This window comes from Otolemur garnettii, unplaced genomic scaffold (genome assembly GCF_000181295.1).
Source record: "Otolemur garnettii isolate 467f Iridium unplaced genomic scaffold, OtoGar3 scaffold00013, whole genome shotgun sequence".
Taxonomy (NCBI): domain Eukaryota; kingdom Metazoa; phylum Chordata; class Mammalia; order Primates; family Galagidae; genus Otolemur; species Otolemur garnettii.
In genome coordinates this window covers 31232746-31245021 of record NW_003852408.1, presented here as the reverse complement: position 1 = coordinate 31245021, position 12276 = coordinate 31232746, and the positions used below count along the sequence as shown (strand labels likewise).

The following is a 12276-nucleotide window of genomic DNA, read 5'->3' as shown; positions in this document are numbered from 1 at the left end:
TCAACAGCTTTTGACCATCTCTTATTTACTTGTAAAAGATTCCATAGCACATTTTGGAGAACATGAGAGAAACTGAAGTCATTAAAGACAGTTTTATCAAAAGAGAAAATTAAGTATTTCTATATTTAATTCAAGCTGGTGAAGGATTTTACCAAACATAGCTTGTCCTATATTTCTGGATAGGACAAAAGAAGAAAACAAGCTTTTTAGAATTTCCTGCTCTAGATAACAGTTACTCACGTGGTAGGATCAATCCATTAATGAAACACTGAGTGTCTACAGCACACCCAACCCATGTAATCTAACTTTAGTTAGAGAAATTTTCTCGTCCTTCCATGATTCTAGAAGGTGTGGAGGTACACCCTAAAGTGCCTTTGTAAATGTCTTTGTATAATTAAGTAAACTCAGAATTTTTTTCTTTCAAAAACCACTCTTTAAAAATCAGTAAGCTGTTCTGTGATTACATCAAACCAGCCAAAAGATGAAATGCCATATGGTCTTTGTGTAATACTGCAAAAATATTTTAAAAGTTTTTAAGAAGTTATTTGTATCCCCAGAATAAACCTCAGAAGAAAATACCTATATATAAAGTTCTTACTAATGAAGTCCATCTGTGCAACTGCAGCAACATGAATCTTTACTTCTTTCTTCCCTCCAGCTTGGCTTAGGTAATCCACCGTCCACTTGCTTGTACAGGCCCCCAAATCAATCCCTTCCAACACAAGAGGTTTTCTCTGTAAGTGGGCAAGAAAGTACAAGCAAAAAAATTCGTGAGAACCAACAATGCATCAGGAGCTATATTATTTAACAACAAAGGGACAAAAACAAAACTGGATTCTTGATCCCAAGATGTTCAAACTCAAAACTTTTGACTGTTTATACTGTCACTAAAATAGGAAGAAGACCCATTTAATATACTTAGAATAAAATTTTAACAACAGGGAAATAAAACAGCAATAAATACTGCAACAGATAATAAAGAAATCTGAGCATTAACGTATTTTCATGTTATTTATGAAAAAATGATTAAAATGTGCATTTTATAGTTAAATATTTTTTGTAACTTTTTATTCTGATACCATTTCAAACTTACACAAAAGTTGCAAGAACATTACAAAGAATTCCACATCCCTTTTATTCTGATTCTTACTTGCCTTTTCACAATTTCTCTATTTGCTTTACCCTTTCTTTTCACTCTCAAGAGGACATATTAGTAAACATAATGTATTTTTTCTGAGTCATTTTAAGGTTAAATTGCTGACATCATGACCCTTTATCTCTAAAAATTTGACTTTATTCCTGATACATGGACATTCTCTCATACAATCACAGAATTGTCACAATTAATATTCACATAATATTATCTAATCTACAGTCCATATTTAAGTTTCACTAATTGCTCTAAAAATTTTTACTAGAGTTTATTTTTTTTCCTGACCCAGAATTCAATCTGAGATGCCAGACTGCTTCAGTTGTCATGTCTCTTTTGATCTGAACAGTTCCTCAGCCTTCTTCCATGACCTTGACATTTTTGAAGAATACAGGCCAGTTGCTTTGTAGGATACCCTTCAATTTGTGTTTATCTGAAGTTTTTTGATAATTACATTGAAGTTATACATTCTTAGGAAAGAATGTGCCACAGAAGGAATGTTGTGGCCTTCTCAGAGCACTGCATTAGGTAGCACACGATATTTTGCCCCAGTATTTGTGATATTAACTTTGGTCAACTGGTAATTCCTGTCTGAATCAAGTAATGCTATGAAGAACAAAAGAACTAGTAAATTTTAAAACCCCATCATTTTTTCTCATTTATTAGTTGGTATTCTAATGTCAAAATGAGAACTTCTCCATTTATTTGTTTTATTCATTGAGTAAAAATCTACTGGTAAAATTCTGATGTCAAATTAGCCCAGATTTGGCCGATAGGGCCCCTTTAAGCTGGTTCTTCTGACTTTCTAACTTGAGCACCACCTTACTCTATGGGAAAATAATACAATCCACTATCCTCTCATACTTTCTCTGCTCCAGCCCTGCAAGCAGTCATTTCTTCAAGCAGCTCTGGTTTCCTTTAGTAGAGAATGTTTAATGGGGTATCATTACTTATACCTTCTCAATGGACAGAGCTAGGAAATACATAAGGGTGTATGTATACCCCACAAATACACATACACGCATACCTTTTATATGCACACACACACTCTTAATGGATAGTCAACTATTTTAAGTTGCACATGAACTTTATAGACATGCTGTATATAAACCATACGTATTTCCAGGTTCATTCTAATCTTTCTTGTATTTGTATTGTATGTATAACTCCCTTCTCCACATTGAAAAAGCTAGTTCTCATCATCCTCAATGTTTAATCATTTGCAAAATCACAAAATTCACAGAAAGTAACGAATTCAGAATTCACTTTTTTTTTTTTTTTATGCCTTTGGTAGAGTGCTATGCCGTCACAGTGTCACAGCTCACAGCAACCTCCAACTCCTGTGCTTAGGCAATTTTCTTGCCTCAGTCTGCTGAGTAGCTGGGACTACAGGCGCCTGTCACAATGCCTGGCTATTTTTTTGTTGCAGTTTGGCCGGGGCTGGGTTCAAACTCACCACCCTCAGTATATGGGGCCAGTGCCTCACCCACTGAGCCACAAGCGATGCCCTCTCAGAATTCACTTTCACAACTGCTAGATCATACTGCTGTAAAAAACAAAGTCTACAGCAGGTTCTCAAATAATGTTTCACTATAATGCCAATGAGGAGATTATTAAAAAATTATTTTCAAAAGAAGTTCAAAGCACAGTATATCTTTTCTTTACTTTTTGTTTTGATCAACATGATTTAAATGTGCAATGAAAGTTTCAACATAGGTTCAAGTGTGCTACAATAAAAAAGGTCAAAAAACACTGACCTAGATTATACATATTGAGAAATCTACCTATATTTTCTTCTAGTACCTATATAGTTTCATTTCTTTATATTTTTCTGATTAACTTAGAATTTATTCTTCTGTGTGGTATGAGACATAAATCAATTTTACCATTTTCTAAATAACTAGCTTGTTGTCCCAGTACCATTAGGGCAGTGAAATGACTCTGATAACATATTGGTAGAAAAATTTCATTATAAATGTGCCTAAACCCCTAAAACATACAATACCAAAAGTGTACCCTAATGTAAACTCTTGCTTTGGGCAAAAATGATGTTTAAATGTGGGTTCATCAATTATAACAAATGTACCACTCTGGTGGAGCATGCTGATATTGGAGGAGGCTATGCATATGAATGGGCAGGAAGTATATGAGATATATCTGTATCTTGTGCTCAATTTGCTGTGAACTAAAACTGCTCTAAAAATACAGTCTATTTTTGTGTAAAACGTATGCCAAAAAGTCACTTTTGCCCAATGATTTCTGAAATGTCATGTTCATTACCTAAATTTCCGTGAGTAAATTTATATATACAGGTATATAAATTGTATATACTATAGGTGTTCATATGTGTATATAATATATATACATTATATATAATACATATACATATATATGTAATATATCACATATATACACACAGAGAATTGATTTCTGGACTTTCAATTCTATTCTTCTGGTCTACAGCATTAACTATGAAGTTATTAACACATGTTAAAATATCTGTAAGGACTATACCCCCTTATACCTTTCCAGATAGGGTTTTTTTTTCCAATTTTGTTATTAATTTTTAGTTTTATTCCTAGTTTTACTTGTCTTTACAAAGAAAGAAGTAATTTACAGCAGTAAAGTAATCTTCTACTTTATAAAACTGAGTGATCCTTTCTTTGTAACTTATGTCTTGTTTGGAAGGATTAGATTACAAAATATCTTTTGTTATGTATCTTATAAACCAAGGGTTCTCAACCTGTGTATCATGACCCCTTTGGGGGTCGAACGACCCTTTCACAGGTATCACCTAAATACATCCTGCATATCAAATATTTACATTACGATTCATAACAGTAGCAAAATTACAGTTATAAAGTATCAATGAAAATAATTTTATGGTTGGGGGTCATCACAACATGAGGAACTGTATTAAAGAGTCGGGGCATTAGGAAGGTTGAGAACCACTGTATAAACCATTTCCACATACACCAATTTCACAACACTCCCCTATAGGCATCTTACAACTCACACATCCTGAGATGTGTTTATGGGTAGGGAGAGCAAGAACAATTCACTTAGTAATAGTCCCCAAAATACATGAAGGCTTGAATCCTCTCTTGTAGGTAGCTAACTACCAAAAGACAAGACATCATCCCTGAATTCTGTAATACTCAGAACTGTAGTCCTATGACCAACCACCCTAAGGATGTATCAAGTAAGAAAGCTGGTGTGTCTGTTTATGTGTTTTTCCTACCATAAACAGACTCACTGTAACCACGTAGTCTTTTTTTTCTTTAAATACCTACTGGGCTCCTTATCTATTTTTATTAACTCTGGACGTCCCTGCAAAGCGCTTAAAGTAAAAACACTTTTTGTTCTATTAATATTTCTATTTGTTCTATTAATATTACAAATTTTCTGGCTAGGGCACCGGCCACATACACCGGAGCTAGGGGGTTCGAATCCAGCCTGGGCCTGCCAAACAACGACTACTATAACCAAAAAATAGCTGGGCGTTGTGGCGGGCGCCTGTAGCCCCAGCTACTTGGGAGGCTGAAGCAAGAGAATCGCTTAAGCCCAAAAGTTGGAGGTTGTTGTGAGCTGTGACGCCACAGCACTCTACGGAGGGTGATAAAGTGAGACTCTGTCTCTAAAAAAAAAAACATTGTGAGTTTTCTTTTAATTTCTTCAAATTGCATACTTAAAATTTGACTCCAACATCCGAACTAGAACCAGGTGAGTTAAAATCCAAGACCAGAGGAAATGTCCAGGGAAATCCCATTGCTTTCCCTATTGGCTCAGGGGAGTTAAAAGTAGCGCATCCAAATGCATTAAGTCAGAGTAGACTGACAGGTGCGGTCCGCAATACTAGGGGAGTCCGCGAATCCTGCACTAAACTTTTGGAAACCAGGCAGAAAACCCGGAGGCAGGGCTAATGGGTGGGGTGGTGGGGACACGCCTCAGTTGCCATGTCTTTAACAGAGTGGTCTCTGGAAGGCTACACTTCCCAGCGAGTAAAGCGCTTAGGCAAAATGCCTCTCGCACTCAGCTCTCCACGGTCATCTTCCTCCCCAGAAACGTGCGTCTGTTTTCTCGGAATTTTTAGTAGATGATCCAGTCGACATCCCCCATGCGCCCTCTCTTCCTGTCTCTTCCCCACACCTTGGGACTTAAGAAACCACTTCGGTAGGGAGGGGTCTCCCGCAGCTTCCTCCAGTTTGACCTCCCGCTAGGGCCTCACCTGTGGGTAGAGGTGTTGCATGAACTGCTCCCGCGAAACGCCCTCCAGCCGGGGTACGAGGAGGCGCTGCCCCGCCATGCTTGCCCAAGCCCGCCCTCTTTCCGGGCCCCCGAGCTCCGGGCCCAGCACGTTCGTCAGCGTGCGATCCTCCCGGAAACACGACCGTGCGAGAAAAGGTCCGTGAGACAGGAGGACTCGAGAGTGGCTGGTTCCCCGCGCGCGGCGGAGAGCCAAATGGCCTCTGCAGGGGCTGCGTGAAGAGCCAGGAGGGGGCGGACTCACCAGAGGTGGCAGCAGCAGGCCAGCTTTACTCTCCAGACTTCCTCCACACCTCTGAGGTAGTTTCCCATCGGCTTCCTTTCGATAGAGCACAGAGGGGTAAAAGGTTATGAAAATGGCGCTCGCCTCTCGTCTGCTACCTAAGTTGCTTCTCTCTCGGTTGCTGCACGGAGGGGCCGCTTGGTCCTGTACTCCCAGCGAGGTGAGGCTGCCACTGACCAGGCTTTGCTACTTTTGCCGCCGCCGCCTCAGCTCAGGAGCGGCCCCCTTTCCCCGAAGCCCTTGGGCCACGGCGGCCTCTGCGCAGTCCGCCCGCTGCCTCCAGCGGCCGGTGTTCAACCCTGCGGGACTTCCCGCAGCCCTTGCTTCTTTCCCTGTGGGCCCCCAGCGCAGCTACAGCACGGAGGAGCAGCCCCAGCAGCGCCAGAAAACCAAGATGATCATTCTGGGGTTCTCCAACCCCATCAACTGGGTTCGGACTCGAATTTACGCCTTCCTTATTTGGGCTTATTTCGACAAAGAGTTCAGCATGGCAGAGTTCTCTGAAGGAGCAAAGCAGGTTTGTTTATTTCCTTGGTTGACCTGAGAAGACGTTCAACTATTACACGCAGAATTGTTTAGCGGTGAAATTTCTTCACCCACATGATCAAACATGGGTAGTAGTGACTTAAAGTAAGCTTCTGGCTGTGTGCTGCACGGTCACTGAGAAAGAAGGGTTTTATTTAGAGACAAGGATGAAGTCCCCCGATTACTTTTTTCACTCTCTGCAGGTTTTGAATTAGAGAGAAATGGATTCAAAGCTTATTTCGGCCACTGAAAGCTATATGGCCTTATCTTTGATGAGCGTGATTTTCCAAATATGCAAAATGGGGAGGACAGTTCCTGGAACAAAGTAGGCATTCCATAAATGTTTGGTGAATAAATTAACGAGCGGATAAGATTGAAGAATAAATAGGATGACATTTCCAAAGTGCCATGGTATCATCTCCTGCCAGCTATTTTACATTCTTCCTTTCAACTCCAATACTCCTTAAGGAATAACCTGGAGATTTTTACCTTTTCAAAGAATTTGCTTTGGCTGTCTGGTGGCGTGCACAACACCTGCACACTAAGAACACTTAGCCTTTGGTGAGTTACAGCTCTGACTCTATCAGTCACGTTTTTGTGTCTGAATGGCTGATGACACTTTGCCTTATCCTTGCCACACAATGGGTCACTTTGGATCCTAAGATTATTTTCAGATTTTGTGTGTGCATGCTTTTTTACTATGGTAAAGGGCCAACTATATCTTTCTTTTGACTTTCTTAGTGTGTTTCCAAACATTGCAGAACTATTGATGAACAATAGTCTTAGTTTATTTTCCAGTTCACCTACATATACCTTAAAATCGCACCATCAGTGTATCATTTTTCAGTATTTACTTACCAATACTGTAAAATTTTACTACTGTATTGCTACTCCAACAATACTACTGAACTAGTATTGATATTTTTACTCTTTATTTAAGATTGTTCTGATAATTATTTGTAAATATGTGAATTGTAAGGTAAATGGGCTGGGGGCAGTGGCTCATGTCCATAATCCTAGCACTGTGGGAGGTGGAGGCAGGTGGAGTGCTTGAGCTTGGGAGTTTGACACCAGCCTGAGCAAGAACGAGATCCCGTCTCTACTCAAAATAGGAAAACTAGCTGGGCATCGTGGTGGGTGCCTGTAGTCCCAGCTGTTGGGGAGTTGAGGCAAGAGGATTGCCTGAGCTCAAGAGATTGAGGTTGTTGTGAGCTATGATGATGCCATGGTACTCTACCCAGGGCGACAGAGTGAGACTCTATGTCAGAAAATAAAAAAATAAAAATAAAAAAGTTGTAAGTTAAATTTTTTCAATTTTATGTAATTGTTATTATTATTAACTCCTATTTCCTGCATCCCTGAGACAAGTCTTGACTATACATGTATTTATAAGAAAATTAAAAATCAAGGGCCGGCCTGATGGCTCACACCTGTAATTCCAGCACTTGGGAGGCCAAGATGAGTGGAGCTCACTCGTTCTAGACTTCATCTCTAAAAATAGCCTGGCATTGTGGCGGGCACCTGTAGTCCCAGCTACTTGGGAGACTGAGGCAAGAGAATCGCTTAAGCCCAGGAGTTTGAGGTTGCTGTGAGCTATGATGCCATGTCACTCTGCCAAGAGTGACAAAATGAGACTCTGTTTCAAAAAAAAGAAATGAAAATTAAAAATCAAAGAGCAACTTAACTAAGCATCATAAATAAGGGATAAGCCTCTGCTCACGTCAGTTGTCAAAATCTTTTGTCCATGCAGAGGTAAATTGGTGTGATCCTACTATTCTCTACAATACCTGCTGATGGCAGGAGCTTGTCCACCTTATTAACACATATGTGACTGTATCAGCTTGTTTATGGACAGCAAAGGTGATCATCTCCCCAACATGGATAGGAATCAGACTTCTATCTCTGTTTACTCTCAACATAGGAACAGAAAGCGCTTTTTGGTTCACTCTCAAATCCTAATAGGCCTCCAGTTGTTAGCTATTTTAGCCTTCTCTCTACTTTGTCTTAAGCAGTATTCCCCCCTTAATCGGCCAATCTGTATTTACTTTTGCTTTGCCTACAGTAATTTTTGTGCAATTAACCACTCTGACTTCCAAAAAGAATCCCTGGAGGGAGGTGCCTGTGGCTCAAAGGAGTAGGGCACTGGCCCCACATACCGGAGGTGGTGGGTTCAAACCCGGCCCCGGCCAAAAACTGCAAAAAGAAGAAAAATCCTGGAGTCATTTGTGGCAAATATTTAATGATTCCCTTAAACCAGCGGTTACTGAACATACAATTCAGATCAAGCAAATTCTTTGATACCTAAGATTTGTGAGCCAAATCTTCTCCCCCCAAAACCTCCCTTCTAATTGTCCTGATGTAACTGTACCTTCCCTTGTGAGCGTAAACCTAGGGTTAGGAATAATTTGATGCAAAAACATCAGCTAGTTTATCTAACTCTGTGGCTTCACTTCTCCTTTCTCTATAGGCTCCTGTCCCAGCAATAAAATGTTATCTTAGGTTGTGAATATCAATTAGGTCATATCCATTAGGATTTTTATTTTTTAATCCTAGAACATGAAAACATAAACACACCTTCTTTACAGGTGATGAAACCAAGCACCAGAAAGGTGAAATGGTTAGATCAAGGATGCATAGCTAGTAAGTGCCAAACTGCACTGGTCTTGGTCCTCCAGAGTCGCTGGGAGATTGAAGATGGTTAAATGCAAGGAGGCAAGTCTTTTATTCACATGAGCCAGAGGAATAGGTGACTTAATGCCATAGATAAGCCTTATATTAGCTCTTCAGATCCTGACGTATTTTCTTTATTACTGCCATCAAACAATATATGATTTATCATATCTTGTACATTTAGCCTATCCTATGGGGAAAAAAGGCTATCTTCTAGAAACCTCTGGAGGTTGAACACATCTTATTCAAGGCCTTGCCAGGGTAGCCTCCTGATGGTTCGTTAATACCTTCTAGGATAATTTGCTTAGATGTGATCTGTGTCCACACAAACTAGTCTAATGGTTGAATCTCAACATGATGGCTATAGTTTTGTTCAAATTATAACCCATCTGCACATGAAGGCCTACCAAACCATATAGTCTCTCTGAGCCCTGAATGCCTTTAAAATGTTTGCAAAGAGTCCTTGAATCCATTTGGTTGTGTACATTTTCTCAAAATTCAAGTTTATTACTATATTAGTTTCCTAGGGTTGCTATAACAACATAAGGACAGACTGGGAACGACCAAAATTTCAGTATCAGGGTGCAGAAAGTTTGGGTTCTCCTGAGGCCTATAGCCTTGGCTTCCAGATGGCCATCTTCTTACTGCATTCCTGCAGTAAGGATGCCTCTGGCACCTCAGGGTTGTCTTCACATTTCCTTCTCTTATGAGAAAACCAGTCATACTAGATTAGGGCCCACCCTAATGACCTCATTTTAACTTAATCATCTCTTTAAAGGTCCTATCTTCAAGGTACTGGATGTTAGAGCCTTGCCATAATGTTTTTGGAGAAATGAGGGCATGATTCAGCCCATAACAATTGTGCGATATTCTCTGTCTGATGAGCCTGTGCATTCCCTTTCTCCCAGTTCTTCAGATTTCAGCTTAGATGTTACTTTAAGGAAGCCTCTTCTCCTCCCAGATTAAATTAGGTGGCTTTTCTCTGTGCTCCCAGGGCTGGGCATGGTGCCTCACACCTATAATACTAGTACCTTGGGAGGCCAAAATAGGAAGATCGTGTGAGGATAGGAGTTTAAGACCAGCCTGGGCAGCATAGTGAGACCTTGTTTCTACAAAAAATAAATTAGATACACATTTGTAGTCCCAGCTAAAGTCACTTTGTTTTTTCCCTAGTCATAATTCTTGAATTTGTTAATTTGTCTATCTCCAAGTAGTCTGAAAACTTCTTGAAGACAGGATCTTAATTTACAGTTTGATTTCTCATTACTAGGAATGTAGACATTTGGTGTTTCCTGCCCTTTGGAATAGGACTTCTTGTTTCAAAGTTGGGATCTAAGGAATCTGTGTTCTTCCAGATCCCCAAGTGTGGCCCCTCAACTGAATCCAAACTTTACAGAACAAATCCCTTTACTATACACATTGCCATACTAGGAAAAAAACCCAGATTTTTCCTTGGGGCCGCAGTATTTTATTAGGTCCAGAGACCTCTAAATTATGTATGGTTTACAAGGCTGTAGGCCAAAAACTAGGTTAAATACAACTCAGTTGGCAGTTAATGTGTTAATTCAAGGAATTTGTTTTGTAAAGTTTGGATTCAGTCAGAAAGCTACACTTAAGGATCCCCAAGGCCGTAAGTTCCCCACCCGTAAGTTCCCCACCCATAAGCCGTAATCTTTTCTCCTACTTTCCCCAAACTTGCCTTCCCTCTCTTAATGAGGTTCAGTTTGAAATCCTGATCTCCATACTCCCAGTACAATTAGACTGTTCTGTTTTCCATCTGGTATCTATGCTGATTAAAGGTGGGTCATAACAGTGGGATGGTTGTTTACTTCCTTATTTTAAAAGGAAAAGAGGATTTTTATTGAGGCATCTACTATGGACGCCACCTACTATCATTTCCCAGGTCCTAAGGGTGAATGCATAATTAGCAGTCAACTCAATTACTGCTATGTCCATGAGAAGGCAATGTAAGAAAAGTCAACCAACTTTGAAAGAGTCATTGCTAGTGTTGATATATTAGTGTTTGATATTGTTTATCACCTTTACCATGAAATAGTCCATTACACTTAGCCATTTCACTATGAGCATTGTATGGCATTTTGCACAGTATTTTGAAATAATAATTGCCACAATGTTTCCACTTTTTTTAAAGGCTTTTGCTCATGTATCCAAGTTGCTGTCACAGTGTAAATTTGATTTATTGGAAGAACTTGTGGCCAAAGAGGTAAAGCATACTTTTAAGTTTCCTTTAAAAATAAATGTATTATTCCCTTGCAATAGAGTGATTAAATAAATATTCTCCTTATTTATACTTAAAAATAGTGTGTGTGCCAGCAGCCAAAGTAGAATCTTTGTATCTGTCCTAATGGGTACTTTGGGCCATATAAAAGCATGGAGAATGATTCATACTATGTAAGGCCTAAGTAAGTAAATATGATGTCTTTCAGTTGCTATTATATAGAATAAAGGTATTTTGTAGGTGAATATTTCAGCATTTCAGTCTTACTTTTGAAGAGATACCTGTCAGTCTTGCTTCTGAGGATGGGTAAATATGGTAGTTAATTTAAAAATAGGTATAGAAAAATGTATTACATGATAAATATCACTTCTTATAAATTTCTAAAAACTGAATTGGGTGAACTAGTGGTTTGCTTTTTCCAAACTTAGGTGCTACATGTATTGAAAGAAAAGGTTACTTCACTCCCTGACAACCATAAAAACGCCCTTGCTGCTGACGTGGATGAAATTGTATATACATCCACAGGCGACATCTCCATTTACTATGATGAGAAAGGTAATGCCAGAGCATAGTCAAATTTAAATGATCCTGTTGTCCACATAAACCAAAGTAGTGGATAATCACAGAATAGTGGGGTTTTGTCTATACAGGTGGGTGTTTATAGAACTTCAAAGAAAGTGATGTACTTACTCTTTGAAGACCTAGCTGTGAAAGAGTTAATAGATAGTAATAGTTCTTTATGCCTATCTAGAACTTTTTGCTACTACTATTTAATTCACAAGAGAGAATACCAGTCACTTATGTTGATGAAAATAGTCTGTTTAGGATGAGCTATTTCCATGTCTCAATTTGAAAATATTTATGTCTTAGATTTCCTAACTGGAGGGAAACAAATAAGCATTTTGAATTTCCAGCTGCGCATTGTATGGAAAGAGTAAAGAGTAAAAGAAAAAGTAGATAATGTCAGCTAAAGACTGATTTGAAAATGAGATTAATTGCAGGACTCCCAAATTGGATTTATTTGAGAATAGTGAAAAAAGTTGGAGCGAAATTTAATGGTTATGTGGTTCTTCTCCTTGATCAATGCATACCTTTTCCATGTAGCATTCCTGAAAATTCACTGATGAGTTATTCCTTCTGTGT

General features: G+C 39.2%; 2 protein-coding genes across 2 annotated transcripts in view; one reads left to right on the top strand and one right to left on the bottom strand.

Annotated features, from left to right (window-relative positions):
- Positions 1-5477, bottom strand: part of TYW5 (tRNA-yW synthesizing protein 5) — a 19469-nt gene extending 13992 nt beyond the window's left edge. Inside the window, exons 1-2 of the mRNA XM_023510387.1 lie at positions 5379-5477; positions 580-734 (exon numbers count right to left, since the gene is read on the bottom strand). Of these exons, the coding sequence (XP_023366155.1) occupies positions 580-734; positions 5379-5456 (233 nt within the window). The 5' untranslated portion in view covers positions 5457-5477. The remainder of the gene's footprint in view (positions 1-579; positions 735-5378) is intronic.
- A 255-nt stretch (positions 5478-5732) lies between these two features.
- The window catches only part of MAIP1 (matrix AAA peptidase interacting protein 1), a 10438-nt gene continuing 3894 nt past the window's right edge, over positions 5733-12276 (top strand). Inside the window, exons 1-3 of the mRNA XM_003785047.2 lie at positions 5733-6216; positions 11047-11118; positions 11562-11688. Coding sequence (XP_003785095.2) covers positions 5767-6216; positions 11047-11118; positions 11562-11688 — 649 coding nt within the window. The 5' untranslated portion in view covers positions 5733-5766. The remainder of the gene's footprint in view (positions 6217-11046; positions 11119-11561; positions 11689-12276) is intronic.